Source organism: Rhinopithecus bieti, unplaced genomic scaffold, assembly GCF_001698545.2.
Source record: "Rhinopithecus bieti isolate Rb0 unplaced genomic scaffold, ASM169854v2 scaffold_2453, whole genome shotgun sequence".
Classification (NCBI taxonomy): domain Eukaryota; kingdom Metazoa; phylum Chordata; class Mammalia; order Primates; family Cercopithecidae; genus Rhinopithecus; species Rhinopithecus bieti.
In genome coordinates this window covers 5,614,478-5,629,440 of record NW_016804447.1, presented here as the reverse complement: position 1 = coordinate 5,629,440, position 14,963 = coordinate 5,614,478, and the positions used below count along the sequence as shown (strand labels likewise).

Sequence of the window (14,963 nt, the reverse complement as noted above, 5' to 3'; positions counted from 1 at the left end):
TGGACTAAAATTCTCCAATGGCTTCCCATCATGATACTGAGAACTGCATCCATATGCCTCCCCAGGCTCTCCCTGGGCTGGTTCCTGATGATGTCTTCACACCCATTCCTTGCCATTATTCTCCTGCACTCTGCTTCTGCTCCCCAAGTCCAGCTGATTTCTTTCAGACTCTTGGACACAAAAGTCTGCCTCGGGGCCTTTGCACTTGCTACTTCTTCTAGCCCCACCCCCCTTCACTCCCTTGTAGGCTGGCTTTTTTCAATCTGTCAGGTTTCAAGTCGAATGTCACCTACTCATGGACACATGACCATAGCTCTTCTGTTCCTACCTCAGTTTTTCTTCTGAATCATAGCACTCCATTTATTTCCTTCAAAATACTTATTAATAACTATTGTTTTTAAAAACTTACTCACTGTCTCCCAGTAGACTCCATCTTTATAAGATCGACTATCTCCAATAGTATTGTATTCTACACTTTGAATGCAGCATCCACCTCAGCATCTGACATGGAGTAGGTTGTCAATAAATGCTTATCGAAGGGATAAATAAAAACAGGGTCAATGTTTGAATACTTTCAGTCAATATCTCATCAGGCCACTATGATACATTAATAAGTAGGCCTAATCATTACTGAGTTCTTTAATTGAGCCAAAACTTGTCCCTTGTAAATACTGGGCCTTGGTTCTGCCTTGGGGAGCAATAGAAAACCACCCCAGACCTCCCATTACCATGTAAATTGGCCTTCTCTGAATTTCACATCCATAGCTCATTGACAGCTTGTAAGAGACAGTTTCTGGGTCTCTCGCCATCTCAGTACATGAAGAGTCAACAGATTCAGTGTACTTAAAATGTGCCCCTAAGAAGTAAACAGAGTACTTTAGGTGTGCTCTGACCAAAGCAAATAATAATAGGATTGTCCTTTCCCATGATTCAAATAGCATATTTTGAAGAACACGCCCTGTCATTGTGTTCTTTCAAATAAAAGTAGCTGATGGTAGCATGGAAGAGTAGAAAGAACAAGTGATTTAGAGTAAAAAATATGTGGTTTCAAGTTCAAGCTCTATTACTTATGAGCTGTAAGTGTTTAGACAGTCATTTATCCTTTCTGAGTTTTCTCTACCCACCCAGCCACTCATCCGCCCACCCATCCACTCATCCACCTATTATTTATGGAGCACTTGCTGTTGACCAAGTACTTGATCTGTAAAATACAGATGGGAACAAACTCCCTATTGTCAAAATAAACCAATCAAATGAGTTTTGAAATAAAATGCAACACTTTGCATTTCATGTCACTGGTTTCTGAAACACTTGGTAATCGAAATGAATGGTTCGAGTGGGGCTCCACTGATATCCACAGTTCGTGAACAGAATTCAGGGAATCCATGAAACTGCATGAAAAAAAAATCTTTATTCTAGGGAGCTCTAACTGGAACTTAGCATTTCCTTTAATCACGGATTCAGGCCACAGCAGTATTTACTGAACCTGTGACTTTGTCACCAAAATAAATCAGCTATTTTCATAGTATTTGATAGTTGTTGCAGATATCTCAAAGTATCATTTATGCTCATCTCTCCTTTGAAATTATGGTAGTTACTGCCTCTAGATCTTGCTATTGAATGTGTTAAGATATATTACTACACCTGAAATTGAATAAACATTTTGATAGATCGATATATTAATATATTGCATCTATTTTGCAATCCAAGGTTTTATTAATATATTGTGTCTAGTTTGCAATCCAATGTTTTTATTTTATGCATTAAAAAACATTATTCTGTCAAGGTGTCTACAGGCTGCATTAGAGGTCTACAACACAAGAGCTCTGCAGCGTTAGGAAGAAAGATATTGCTAAGTGCGGGGGCTGACACTAGGTGACACCTACAGCCCCCAGCTGCTCTAGGCTATTTCCTCCTCTATTGCCTCAGAGAAGCAAGGCTTTGCGCTTGGAATCCAATTTTTAAAAGGGGTCAATGATGGAGAAAGGAGCCTCAGGAGAAGACCAAGGGGTGATGATCAGGAACAGCTGGTGTGTTAGGTAACACACTTCCTCAATCAGGTTGCAGAGAGATAGGGGATGACGAGGAATCCTGGCTCATTGGGAAGGGAGTCAAAAGGAAATACCCTTCACTGTCGCTGCCCAGCTTTTACTCTTCCTCAGAACAGAGCCCCAGTGTCAACTCCTCTTGGACACACTCATCTCACCATTCTATAATCACTATCTTCTTCTTCACCAGATGAAGAGTACCTTCTTTCCAGTTCCAGAAACACTTACTGAGGGCTCACTCACCATGTGTTAGCCAGCCCGATAGATGCCTAGGAAAGAAAGAGGAGCTAGACCTGCCCACTCCCCACAGTGCATGTATAGCCCAAACAGGGATGTGTGGGGCCCGACACAGGGCCTGGCACGCTGTAAGGTTTATGGAGCGGATCCCTGACTCCTAACTTAATTGCCAACTCGCTACTTAGAAACTCTTCCTGGATGTCCCAAGGCATCTAAAAACCAACAAAAATTACACTCATCCTCTAATTGGTCCTTCACGTCTTAAAAACCTATTTCACTTCATCCCTCCTCTCCATCCTCACTGCTCCAACCTCAGTTCAGCTCTTCAATGTTCCTCAGTTGAATGATTGCAATAAACAAAATCCATCTGTTTCTCTCCATATTTGTCACCACTGCTCATGGCCAAGGTGACATTATTTCTTGCCTGGACTACTGCAAGAGCCTCCTGCAGGTTTTCCTTCTTCTACTGTGGCCAATCTCTCATCCATTCCCCACAGGGCAGCTGTTATTTAGGAATTCAAATCCAATCATTTCACTTCCCTTCAAAGGCTCTCCTGTGCTCGGAGAAGAAAATCTAATCTCCTTCCCATTGCCAAGGAGGCCTGTAGGCTAGGCCTGCTGCTTCCTTCTCCAGCCTCCTCCCCTCGTACTCTCCCCTCTACCTCCCTAGCCTCAACCACACTAGCATTTTGCTCTCCACAACCACCAAGACCAGGTTGTTCCATCTTTGAGTCCTTGCACGTGCCCTCCAGTCTGCCAGCAGTGCTCCTCCCAGTTCTGCATGGGAAACCTGTAACTGGCCTTTATTATCTTCCTGGTGTCAATTCGGCCTCCTTAAAGAGAACTTACCCCAACACCAGCAACCCCAAATGCCTCAGCTACATCACCCGCTTAGTGAAGTGCCTCCGTTTCTTCACCTTTAAAATGGAAGTAATAATACAGCCCATTCTGTAAAGTTACAGTGAGGATTAAATGAGTTAATATTGGTAAAGTGCTTAGAATAATGACGTACAGTAGGTGCGCTGTAAATTTTAGCTATCATCTTAATGTAAAAGTAACTATTAATTTGCTAAATGTTTATCATCTGCCCTATTTACCACTGATATGAATATCTCCACACACTGCTTGGCACATAATAGGAGCTCAAGAAAGTATTTGAACAAATGATAGTCTTTCTAATAAGGTGCTTTGCCTCCAACCTTACGGCAGCCACTTTATCTTCTGAGTAATCTTTCCAGAACACATTTAGATTGTGTCGTTTATAATCCCGCTGTTATACTCCATCAGGCTTAGCCACGGTTTTCATACTCTGCTCAGCAGAGTTCTAGAAATTCCTTGGTGATGCCTCAGGGACAGGCCTGGATGGGGTGGGGCAAGTTGTAGGGCTCCGGAAACTTCCAACCCCTGCTTCCCCACCGCCGCCCCCCTACACCACCATGTTCCCAGCACTTGGTCTTACAAAGAGAACCAAGTCAATGATAATTTTTCTCAAGAGACAGGGTCGTGCTATGTTGTTCAGGCTGGATTTGAACTCCTGGGCTCAAGCGATCTTCCTGTCTCAGCCTCCCAAGTAGCTGGACTACAAATATGTGCCTCTACACCTGTTTAAGATTTTATTTTATTTTGTAGAGATGGGGTCTTGCTACATTGCCCAGGTTAGTCTCAAAACTCCTGGGCTCAAGTGATCCACCTGCCTTGGCCACCCAAGTTGCTGGGATTACAGGCATGTGCCAACTGTTCCCTGCCTAATGATAATTTTCTAATCTTTTTCTCATATGGAGCTTCCGATTGATAATTTACTCCAAAGGCAAGGTTTGGAAAGTCTAGAGGACTAACCATCAGGATAAAATCCAACCACCTTTGCCCATCTCATTAAGCCCTTCACCATCTGGAACTGCACACTTGTTTCTGGACATTCCACAGCCAGGGTGAGCTGCTTTTGGTTCCCAGCTTTACTCAACTTCCTGCTTGTGCACAAGCTGTACCTTCCCTCTAGAACTCCCTTCTCCGCCTTCTCCACTCAGCTTCAAGACATAGCTCAAGCATTACCTCTCTAAAGCCTCCCGGATCCTCCCAGGCTGAGTGTAATGCCTCTTTTTGGTACTTCCACTGCAGCTTTTGGTCACATCTCTCTTGCCATGAGTACTGGACTGTATGGGAAAGGTTTGTTTTACTCTCACTCTTTCTATAATAGCAGGAGTCAACAAACCACCACCTGTGGGCCAAATCTGGCTTACTGCCTGTTTTTCAAATGGCCCATGAGCTAAGAATAGCTTTTGCATTTTAAAATGGTTGAAAAGAATCAAAAAAAGAATAATTCATGACAAGTGAAAATTACAGGGAATTCACATTTTGGTGTCCATAACGTTTTAATGGAACACAGCCCTGCCTGCTCATTTACGTATTGTTCATGGCTGTGTTCACACTACAGCAGCGGAATTGAGCAGTTGTGATGGAGACTGTACGTAGCCTGCAAAGCCGAAAATATTCATGATCGGGCCCTTTACAGAGTTAGCTGACCCCTGCATAACAGCATTGACCAGGGTGGTGGGATGGAAATGCCGCCAAATCCCCCTAGTAACTTCTCTAAGGAAAGCCCTATGTGTAGCTATTGAACAGACAATTCAACCAACATGAAAAGCAACCACTGAAACTGAAAAATGAATGTCACAGTTCTATTTGTTTTTGTGATCACATAAAAAATTAGCATTTCATCAAGACAGAAAATTAAAACTAAGAAAAATGATAAGCACATTTCATAAAAAACATAATAAGAAACCACTGCCATGGGGCCACTTTGATAAACAGGTTAGACCCATGCTGGCCACACACTGTTCCCAGGTCAACTTTGGGGTTTCCCGGTGTTCATCATCTGTGTGCCAACGCATGTTTGGGGAAGGGAGTGGTCATCCAAAAACTTTAAGGGAGACAGATTTGCCACTATCATATGCTACTGTAGTCAAGGTGTTGGTCTTGGTGTGGCTCTTCTGCCATCGTGTTCTAAGGGAATCCACCTGCAGCGCCTGCTGGGGACAATTGCATGTTTGATCCTCTTCTAATTGGACCAGGGGCCAGCACCTGCCCCAAGGGTGACAAATCCCTACACTGACCTCGGGCTCCTTAGCTGGTGTGAAAGATTAACTGGACTCAACTCTATCTCTCTCCTGGCAACTTGGACTACATAATACAGAAAGTCATTGCCAGTTAGTAGCCAAAGCAGAAGGTGACAGGCTGTTAAGACGTACAGTGGGAGGCAAGTGTGCTGGCTTATGCCTATAATCCTAGCACTTCGGAAGGACTACTTTAGCTCAGGAGATTGAGACCAGCATGGGCAACGCAGCAAGACCTCATCTTTACCAAAAATAAAAAAAATCAGCCTGGCATGGTGGTGTGTGCCTGCAGTCCCAGTTACTTGGGAAGCTGAGGTGCGAGGATCGCTTGAACCCAAGAGTTTGAGGCTGCAATAAGCTATGATCGTGCCACTGTACTCCAGCCTAGGTGACAGGGTGAGACTGTCTAAAAAAAAAAAAAAAAAAAAAAAAATTCTAGTGTCTCTCCTCTAGGAACCATATTGTTTAAGAAACGATTTTACTCCAATTAGCTGGGTGTGACAGCACTCGCCTGAGGTAGCAGCTACTCAGGAGGCTGAGGTAGGAGAATCGCTTGAATCCAGGAGGCGGTAGTTGCAGTGAGCCGAGATTGTGCCACTGCACTGTAGCCTGGGCAACAGAGTGAGACCGTGTTTCCAAAAAAAAAAAAAAGATAGACAGTGGGGATCAAGGCAGGCCCGAGGCATATTCAGGTGGGAGGAAGTAGATATTTGAGGAAGCAGAGGAGGTCGTTTGGTAGGAGGATGGTACAAAGCAGCCAGGCTAAGTCATGTTAACAGGGCGACTAAGGAAGGAGCATCCATCATTTGCTGATGCTGACTGAGCTCCTTTAAGCTGCCTTGAATGTGGAACCACCTTCCAACTGCATATCAAGGAGCCCTTCATAACACTATTAGTAGTAAGGATGGTGATGATAGTAAACACAGACATAACATTTACTATAAGTCAAGTAGTATTCATTCTGTATTTATTAACTCATGAATCCAGAAAATAAGCCTATGAAACCAAGAGGATCTCTACTAGATGAAGAAACTGAGGCATAGAAAGGTTGAATAATTTGTCTACAGTCCCACAACTGGTAACTGGTAGCTTTAGTCCCAATTGCCCTGGTTCCAGTGACTGTGCATACAACCATTACACGGTATTGCTTTTATTCCTAGATTACCATGGAATTCCATGTGTTTCTGTCCACAGTATCCCTCATCCCTTTATCTGAGCTTACTCAAGTAGATCTTATTCCATGCAACCAATTGTACATGACTAGGATAGAAACTGGTATCAGGATTGATGCTGTAAAGAACGGACCCTTGGAGAGAATGTCTGGTGTGTGCAATTGGTTCTGGCGTACAGCACAACAGAAGACTCTAGACATACCCCCATATCTGGGAGTGAAATACAAATAAACTGTTAAATGCAAGAGTGAAGGAGCTAATTAAACTATGGCTTATAGGTTTTTGAGACTCAGACTCTAAGCCCAAAAATGGCAACTCTTTAAAGGGCTTTCTAGGTATTGCCTTTGATCAGTGAGGAGGGAATAAGGAATATCAGAGTGGTAAAATGTGTTGGTTACTTTTTATGGCCCTAAGTAAAATGCAAGGAAAAAAAATGCGACAAGTACCTATCCCAGGTGCCTCAGCTGGAATACAAGGAAAATTGTTTTATCTTATCAGTGGTTCTTAAACTTAAGCATGACTTCAAATCACTTTGAGGGCTTTCTAAAATACAGATTGGCAGTCCTACTTCAACCTCCAGAGCTTCTGATTTAGTAAGTCTGGTGTAGGGTCCAAGAGTGTGCATGTCTAGCAAGTTCCCAAGTGATGTGCACGCTGCTGGGCCAGAGTCCACACTTTAAGGACCACTGCCTACAGCATAAAGCCCTTTCCTCTCATAGTTGAAAGGCAATCAAAAATTACACCATAGAAGTTCCAACCATGTTAGGTTTCCATGGTCAAAAGTAACTCTGATCGGCAACACCAGAAGCCTGGTATTCCAATGAATGGAAGTACCTGGGAAGAGCTGAAGGAGTGAAGGACACTATGTAACCTAAAACTAAGGAAGGAAGGGGCCCTGACACATCAGGCATTAAGAAAAAGACAATGGTTGCCGGGCGCAGTGGCTCAAGCCTGTAATCCCAGCACTTTGGGAGGCCGAGACGGGCGGATCACGAGGTCAGGAGATCCAGACCATCCTGGCTAACACGGTGAAATCCCGTCTCTACTAAAATACAAAAAACTAGCCGGGCGAGGTGGCGGGCGCCTGTAGTCCCAGCTACTCCGGAGGCTGAAGCAGGAGAATGGCGTAAACCCGGGAGGCGGAGCTTGCAGTGAGCTGAGATCCGGCCACTGCACTCCAGCCTGGGCGACAGAGCGAGACTGTCTCAAAAAAAAAAAGAAAAAAAAAGAAAAAGAAAAAGACAATGGTTAAGGGAGTGTGAGGTGACCAGACTCCCAGAAAGTGTTGCTGCTGAGTATTGAAAACATTTCCAACACGATTCTCTACGATCCTTCATTTATTCATTCAACAAATATTTCTGAAGTCCCAACTACATACTGGGTACTATGCTAGGTATGGGGGGTTCAACAGAGAACACCCTTTGAGATCATGTATAGGACTGCATGCTCAGAACACCAACACTGTCTAGAAGTTCACAGTTAAGAAACTACAATCCTGCCAGAGTCAGAACTTCAGGTGGTCACCAATGCAAACCTAGAAACTCAGCTCACAACTAAGGATTCTCTGCTGTATCCTATGCCTGTGTCCACAAAAAGCTGGTCTTAGCATAGCAGTTGTAAGGGCCTAGCTTGCTCCATACAGGATAGGGTTGACACCAGGACCTAATGTCCATGGTGACAGACTGTCCATGGCAGTGGACATGTACACATTATTGCATGTAATAATTATGTAACTCTTCGTGCCTTGGTTTCTTTATTTATAAGTGGGGAATCCCATTTCCTTGATAGCAATGTTCTCTGGATTCATGAGTTAATGTGTATAGAGTAAGCACTACTTGACCCATAGAAAATGCCATGTGCTTTGGATGTCTTTTCTATCATCACCATCATGATTACTAATAGTAATAGGATAGGGCTCCTTAATGTAGACTTACAAGGTGATTAAAAGTTCAGGTCCTAGAGTTGGACCACCCAGGTTCTAAATCCTCTGCTATTTTCCAGCTATGGAACCTAACAGAAGCTCTCTGGGCCTTACTTTTTCTCGTCTCTAATCATCATGATAACTACAGTCCTTGCCCCATATGGTGAATGAGAATCAACAGAAAATAAGGCATGTAAATTGCTTCACACAAAACCTGGCCATAATAACGATTCAGTAGATAGTAGCTATGATTGCTTTCCCCCTCTTTCTAAGTGGGTGCTGTCACTGCAATTGTCCTTTTTGAATCCATTTTGCATATCATATGTATATATGAGGGTAAAATCACCATCTCGTCTATAGACTGCAAAATGGCTTGACAAAATCATAACAGAAACTGGAAGAGAAATAAACATCACAGGAAGACTGCAGATTTTGAGGTCAACAGGCTGCATCACCGAGTGGAACTGGGATGTCACTTCTCCACACATGTTCCTTGGGTTGCTGTCTGTTGGACAGCATGTGAGCATTTTGTGGTTGTCTGCATGACAGTTAAATTATGTCAGGCTTTAGAATTATGTAAGTGTGGAAGAAGGGGGTATGTCTCCCTACAAAAGGGTAGAATGAACTAGAGAACAAACTAGAATGACCTAGAGTCCTGTGGACCAACACTATAGGAAAACATACTACCTTCAGTGTCTACAGAGGGGTGGCTGCCATGTTTAAACCACGAGTGACCCCAGAACCCAACAATAGTGGCCAAACAAGTCTGGAGCAATCAGATTCCACAAACTCGAACACAAACACTTTCTATGGATCACATTGGTGTAGTGAGAGTTCAGAAAGGGAGGAAGTCAAATTAATTAACTTGTGCATAATTAAAACATTCATTTTATACTAATCCAAGCACAGGTATGTTATAAAAAAGAATGAAAAAAAGGAAAGAGACCACATGAAGTTCTAAAACACAACCCAAGATTAGAGGCATGTACTGCCTTCTGAGGTTACCCTCTAGCCTCAACCCCACATCCTAGGGGAGGTTGTTTGCTGCCGATTTAAATAGGGGACCTTCACGGGAAAGTTCGAGAAGTCCTGGGGTGGTGGGAAGAGTAGAGATGTAGACATTGGAAGACCTGGATTAAAGGTGGAGGGCTCTGGCACTTATCTCACTATCTTGAGCAAGTTGCTTAACGGATCTTTAGCCTCCTCATCTGGAAAATGAGATGATCCTCACAGAATCAACCTTAGACTTGATGCTGGGCTCAAAAGAAATAATACATGTGGAAGTGCTGTAAAAATATCACAGAAGATTATTAGAGAGAGGGTCTACAGAAATCGGTTGCCTTAGCACATTTGAGAGCTGCAGTTAACCTGCTATAATTGTGAAAGTGGATTCAAAGTTGGTGGCAAGGCAGAAAAAGTAAGGGTCCAGTGTGTAAACAGCTGAGTACACACTCACTGCACAAGCATCTCGTAAATTACTCCTTAGCAGAAGCTGAAGGGGAGGAGGATCAGTGATAAGAGGTAAGAGAACCAGGAAGCGGGAAAATACAACCCAGTCAGTCCCATCACTTTTCTACCTATGGTTGATTGAAGATGGAAAATAAGAGGCAGCTAGGAGAGGGAGAAAGAAGGCAAGCGAATCCAGCCGCTTGTGCCCTGCAGCCTGTGGATTACTGTTAAAATTACTGTGTCTGCTCTAAAGGAATCACTGTTGGAATCTATTGAGGTTCCCTCTAGAGTGTGTCAAGTCCTCCTCCTGTTTTAGGCACCTGTAATTCAGCATGCCTTTTCAAAATCACATTCGGGACCTGAAAATAAAATGCAGAACAAATGCAATCAAATGACATCATTCTTCTGAGTGACAGCCAGGGGCACACCGATCCCATGACCCCGTTACACAAGGTTGCAACCTGCTATTGTCCTTTCAGTGGCAAAATCAGTGGCACCCAGCACAGAGCATTGCTTACACTAGCACGCATCAAACAAATATTTGTTGAATTGAGTATCTTCTCTACCTATTTAATAGGTTAGAAAACTGTCAGCTTTTTCATCAAAACTACCACCCTTTTTCATTCAAACTCCTCTTGAAATTCAATTCCATTAAGGCTTTTCAATGCATACTAGCAGCAAGGAATTTACTTAAATGAAAAAAAAAAAAAATGCAAAACTCCAAGCTCCCACCTGTGCAGCCATGACATGCTATTGTTTGAACCAGAGTATATTATTTAACTTGGCTGACAAGCTCAGGGGGCAGAGACCCTGTCTTTCAGAACACACAACTCTGAGCACACTGGGAGTTCTTGATAAATAGCAGCAGCAAGAAATGCTGTGGAGGGACTCATTTTAATTATTTATTTTTCCAGTTCCAGATTTTTGGCAGCATGTATTTATCCCTTGCTTGATTTCCAAGGGGCAGCTCTCTCGCAGAAGCTCCTGTAAAGATGGATAAACAGCTCCACGACTTCCTCTGCCACTGCCCTCCCCATCCCGGCACAAGCAGGAACACCTGATTGAGCCAAAACGTGGATTTTGAGTGCATTCAAGATGCTGGCTGGGTTTGGAAGGGAACTGAGTCTTCCAGGACCCAATAGGTAGAGAGACGCAGTCAAGAGAAATGTTTTGGCTCCACACATCGACACAGCTGTCAGATGGCAAGCTTGGACTTCCACCCTTATTACCTGCTGTGGGCCTCTGAGCTGGCTTGTCATTAACCCCAGAGACCAAGTGTGTCTAAAGCTGGACACAAAGTAATATTTCGGGGGTACTTTCAAGTCTTTCAACAGAGAAGTAGGAAACGATGATTTTACCACACTTAAACCATTAGATTATAAAGATCTAATAAAGACAGGAATCAAATATTAAATTATATGTGTACGACAACAGTAAGTCATTTAGGAGGCAAATATCTGTTTTTACATATTTTTAAAAATTATACCAGTAACAAAATAAAGGCATTATGTGTGTGTCCCAGCACACAGCTTGACAGGCAAAGAAGAAGCAGCAAGTGACTGTCCTACGAAGCCTTGTAAAAGACCCCCTGGTTTTTTTCTCCCTGGCTCATAGGGCTAATATTTGGTAAGATGTGCTTTGCAGAGAAAGAAGGGGGTGGGGGAAACTGTCCTTCTAGACACACATTAATATACCTGGGAGCCAACGTGCCCCTGTACCAACACATTTTCCAAGTGGTGACTTCTCCCCTTCCTCTCTGACTCATTTTGTACCAAAACAATGGCAACACCTGTAGCCGTTAATTTCTGCGCTTTGATTTTTTGTCCAGTTATAAAGGACGCTCCCAGCAGGCTCCCCTCTCAGGAGCCATATGTGGAGTTGACGTGCCAGCCGCCTTGGAAGGGAAACGGCCTCCGGAGAAGTGCACAATGGCCCATAATCCCCATCAACTGGACCCTCTTGAACTGCCTCTTTCTTTTCCAGTCAAAGAAATGCCAATCTCGAGATGAAAGCTGTGGCTGCCCTGGGAGCCCAGGGGAAACCTGCGTCGCTTGCCTGGTTCAGCCCAAGGGTGGTGACTCTGAGTTCCGCCATCTAGTCTCGCAATCTGGAGCCCAGAAACTGTCTGTAGTACCCCCAACACTCTCCCTTGCGCTCCCCTCTAGGATGAGGCTTTTACCACAAGGCCATCTCCCGCCTAACCTCTCCCAGCGGCTGGCGACCACAGCGCACCCTGAGCAGAGCCACGGCCCCGCCCCCTCGCACCGGGTCATGCCGGGGGTTCGGTTCCAGCGCGAGCCTCTTTTGCAGGCTGGCATTTCTCCACGCTGAGCGGGCTAGCAACTCTTCAGACCACAGCACTTGCGTTGCCGGTGGGGGGCGGAGACAGGGGGCCACAAAGGCTGGGGTGTGGCAGGGAGCCCTTTAGGTTCAATGGCTTCTCTGCCGAGGGCACTGTGTTTGCTAACTGTTGACCAAGAGGGTCAGACTCACACGCCCGCTGGGACTACACAGAAGGGGCACAGGGAAGTCTGGAGAAGGGAATGGGAAAGAGGGGCTGCGCGAGAAGACTCAGCCCCAAACAAGCGTCCCCGTTTGGATAGGGAAGGATGGCACTGGGATGCAGCCACTAGAGTTTTCAGTCTAACTCCAACCCTCCCCGCCCCCCTTTTTACGCTCTCCCTTTGGGGACCTCAGGCCGTGCTCCAGGTCTCGGGGACCGTCGGAGAGGAGCCTTCGGACGGCCGCCCGCGGTGTGAACCTGAGACCTGGTAAATATCAACCGGATCTACCCCCTCCCCGCCGCTCGCCCCCAGCTCGTTCTGCCTCGGCGGCGGCGGCGGCTCCCCGGCAGCAGCACTCCCCGCGGCGCCCCGGGGGCAGGACTTACGCAGTGGCTCTCGGCCGTCTTGAAGTCCCAGCTGACCCTCTTGGCGCGCGCCTGGATCTCACTCATCCTGAAGAGGCAGAGCGCCGTAGTGGTGGGGGAGCGCCGCTCCTGGCCCTCTCCCGCGGCCGCGCTGAACACTCCCGCCCAGACGTCCAGGGCCTCCACTAGGCTGGAGGAGAGGAGTAGGCGGCGGCCGTCGGGGTGGCCGTGGCCGCAGTCGAGCGACGCCTGGCCCTGGAACAGCACCTCGGTGCTCTGCGCGATGCGCGCCATGCTGGGCCAGCCGGTGGCAGCGCCGCTCGTGTAGTTGTAGGGGTAGTAGGGGAAGTAGATGCTGCCGTTCCAGAGAAAGGCGTCTACGAAGTGCAGGCTGCCCGCGCCCTCGCACAGCTTGAGGCGGCCCAGCTCCTGCGTGGCCAGGCTGCGCCCCTCCGTGTCCTTGAGCGCGATGGCGGTGTCGTGATCGGATGCCGCGGGGTTGCAGCGGCTCGCCGTCTCCGGCTCAGGCAGCACGTAGGTGGCGGCCACTGCCAGGTACCAGCGGTTGTTCTGGCCCGCGCGGTACACCACGCCGGCCGTCGAGCCCTGCGGGTGGCACGACACCACCTCGGTGCCGTTGCGCAGGGAGCTGCGGCTCAGGTTGCCCAGGGGCCTCACCTCGCAGGCGCCCCGGTCGAAGGTCCAGCCGGTGAGCAGCAGCCCTCCGAGGCCGGCCGCCCCCTCGCGGTAGGGCAGCAGCAGCTTGCTGAAGCTGCTCCCGGGCCGGGGCCGCGCGGGGGGCGCCAGCGAGACCGGCTCCGTGCAGTTGCCCGCTTGGTCCCGGTACAGGCGCGAGAGGCTGTGCTCCAGGCTGTAGTCCAGCTGGTCCAGGCAGCTGCCGCTCGCCACGAACACGCCGTCCTCCCGGCTCGCTGCGATGGCTCCGATGGCTTGCTCCGACCGCCACACGGGCTCGTCCGCGCCCCGGCCGGGAGTCGCCAGTGCCAGCAGATAGGCGAGCAGGGGCAGCGGCGCTGTGGGGCGCGGGGGGCGCGGCGGCGCCTTCCTCCGGGAGACCTCCATGGGGCTGGGGGGGCCGCCCCCGGGCAGGGCGCGCGGCTGGCGGCTCAGGCGCGCGGCAACGGAGACCGGCGGCGGCGGCGGCGGCGGGGGTCCTGGCGCGCTCGGGTCTCCCGCGGCCGCCCCATCCCCGCAGCTCACCCTGGAAGGAGAGCGGGGAGGGCGGCGCGCGGCGGGCTCGCTCCGGCAGCCTGTGTAGCGGCGGCGGCGGCAGCAAGCCCTGCGCGCTCCGGCACCGTTTCCTCCTCGCCCTCCTTCGCCGGAGAGTTCCTGTGTGCAGCGCTGGCGCTCGCGGGGAGGCGCGGAGGGGAAGGGAGGGGACGGGCGGAGAGGAGCGAGGCGGGCGGGGAGGGCTGGAGAGGTTGGGTGCGCTTGTGCGTTTCACTTTCCCATTGTGAAAGTGGGATGCAACTGGCCCCCTTCCTCATCCTCTTCCTCCTCCGCCCTCCGCCTCCTGCCCGCCCTCCCTCCACGCCCATCTCCCCTCCCCTCTTGATTCGGTGAGATAGGGAGGAGGGAGGTCTCGTAATTTGGGTTACTGTGTAGGTGGCCTCTTTCATCTATTCATAACAAAGCTCAGCCGCCCGCCACGGCCGCCGCGGCCGCCACCATCGCCCCCTTGGCTCGCCTGGGGCTCCCGGGGCGCGCTAACGGCGCACGGAGCGGGCTCCCGCGCCCGTCCGCCCGCGGGGCTGCTCCAACGCCCGGTTTTGTTTACGACAGCAGCCGGGTCGGGGATACGCCAGGCGCGCGGAGCGAGGATCCAGGGTGCGAAGGGGTTGCAGCGGAGGCCCCGGGCTCGGGCCACAGGGCTGCCGCGAGGGCGGCTGACAGGTGTGGAGAGGCGAGAGGGAAGCCCTGGGGAGGCACGCGGGAGACGTGGCCGAGCCGGAGACTCCGGGGACCAAGGCGCCCCTGTGACAGGGTGTGGGTTTCCCCGGGTCGGATGAGTGAGGTGGCAGAAAGGCAGGCGCCACACTCTCGTTCTGGACAATCCCCAGGGCCGGAGCGCCCATATTTGCAAAGGTTCTCTAATCTCCCTTGGCAACAGAGTCCCAGGCTCTCAAGCCTAGCGCT

General features: G+C 48.7%; 1 protein-coding gene across 1 annotated transcript in view; it reads right to left on the bottom strand.

The window, feature by feature from the left end:
• PLXNC1 (plexin C1) overlaps positions 1 to 14,164 on the bottom strand; it is a 161,606-nt gene extending 147,442 nt beyond the window's left edge. Inside the window, exon 1 of the mRNA XM_017868395.1 lies at positions 12,828 to 14,164. Within this exon, the coding sequence (XP_017723884.1) occupies positions 12,828 to 13,889 (1,062 nt within the window). The 5' untranslated portion in view covers positions 13,890 to 14,164. The remainder of the gene's footprint in view (positions 1 to 12,827) is intronic.
• Positions 14,165 to 14,963: the final 799 nt, after the last annotated feature.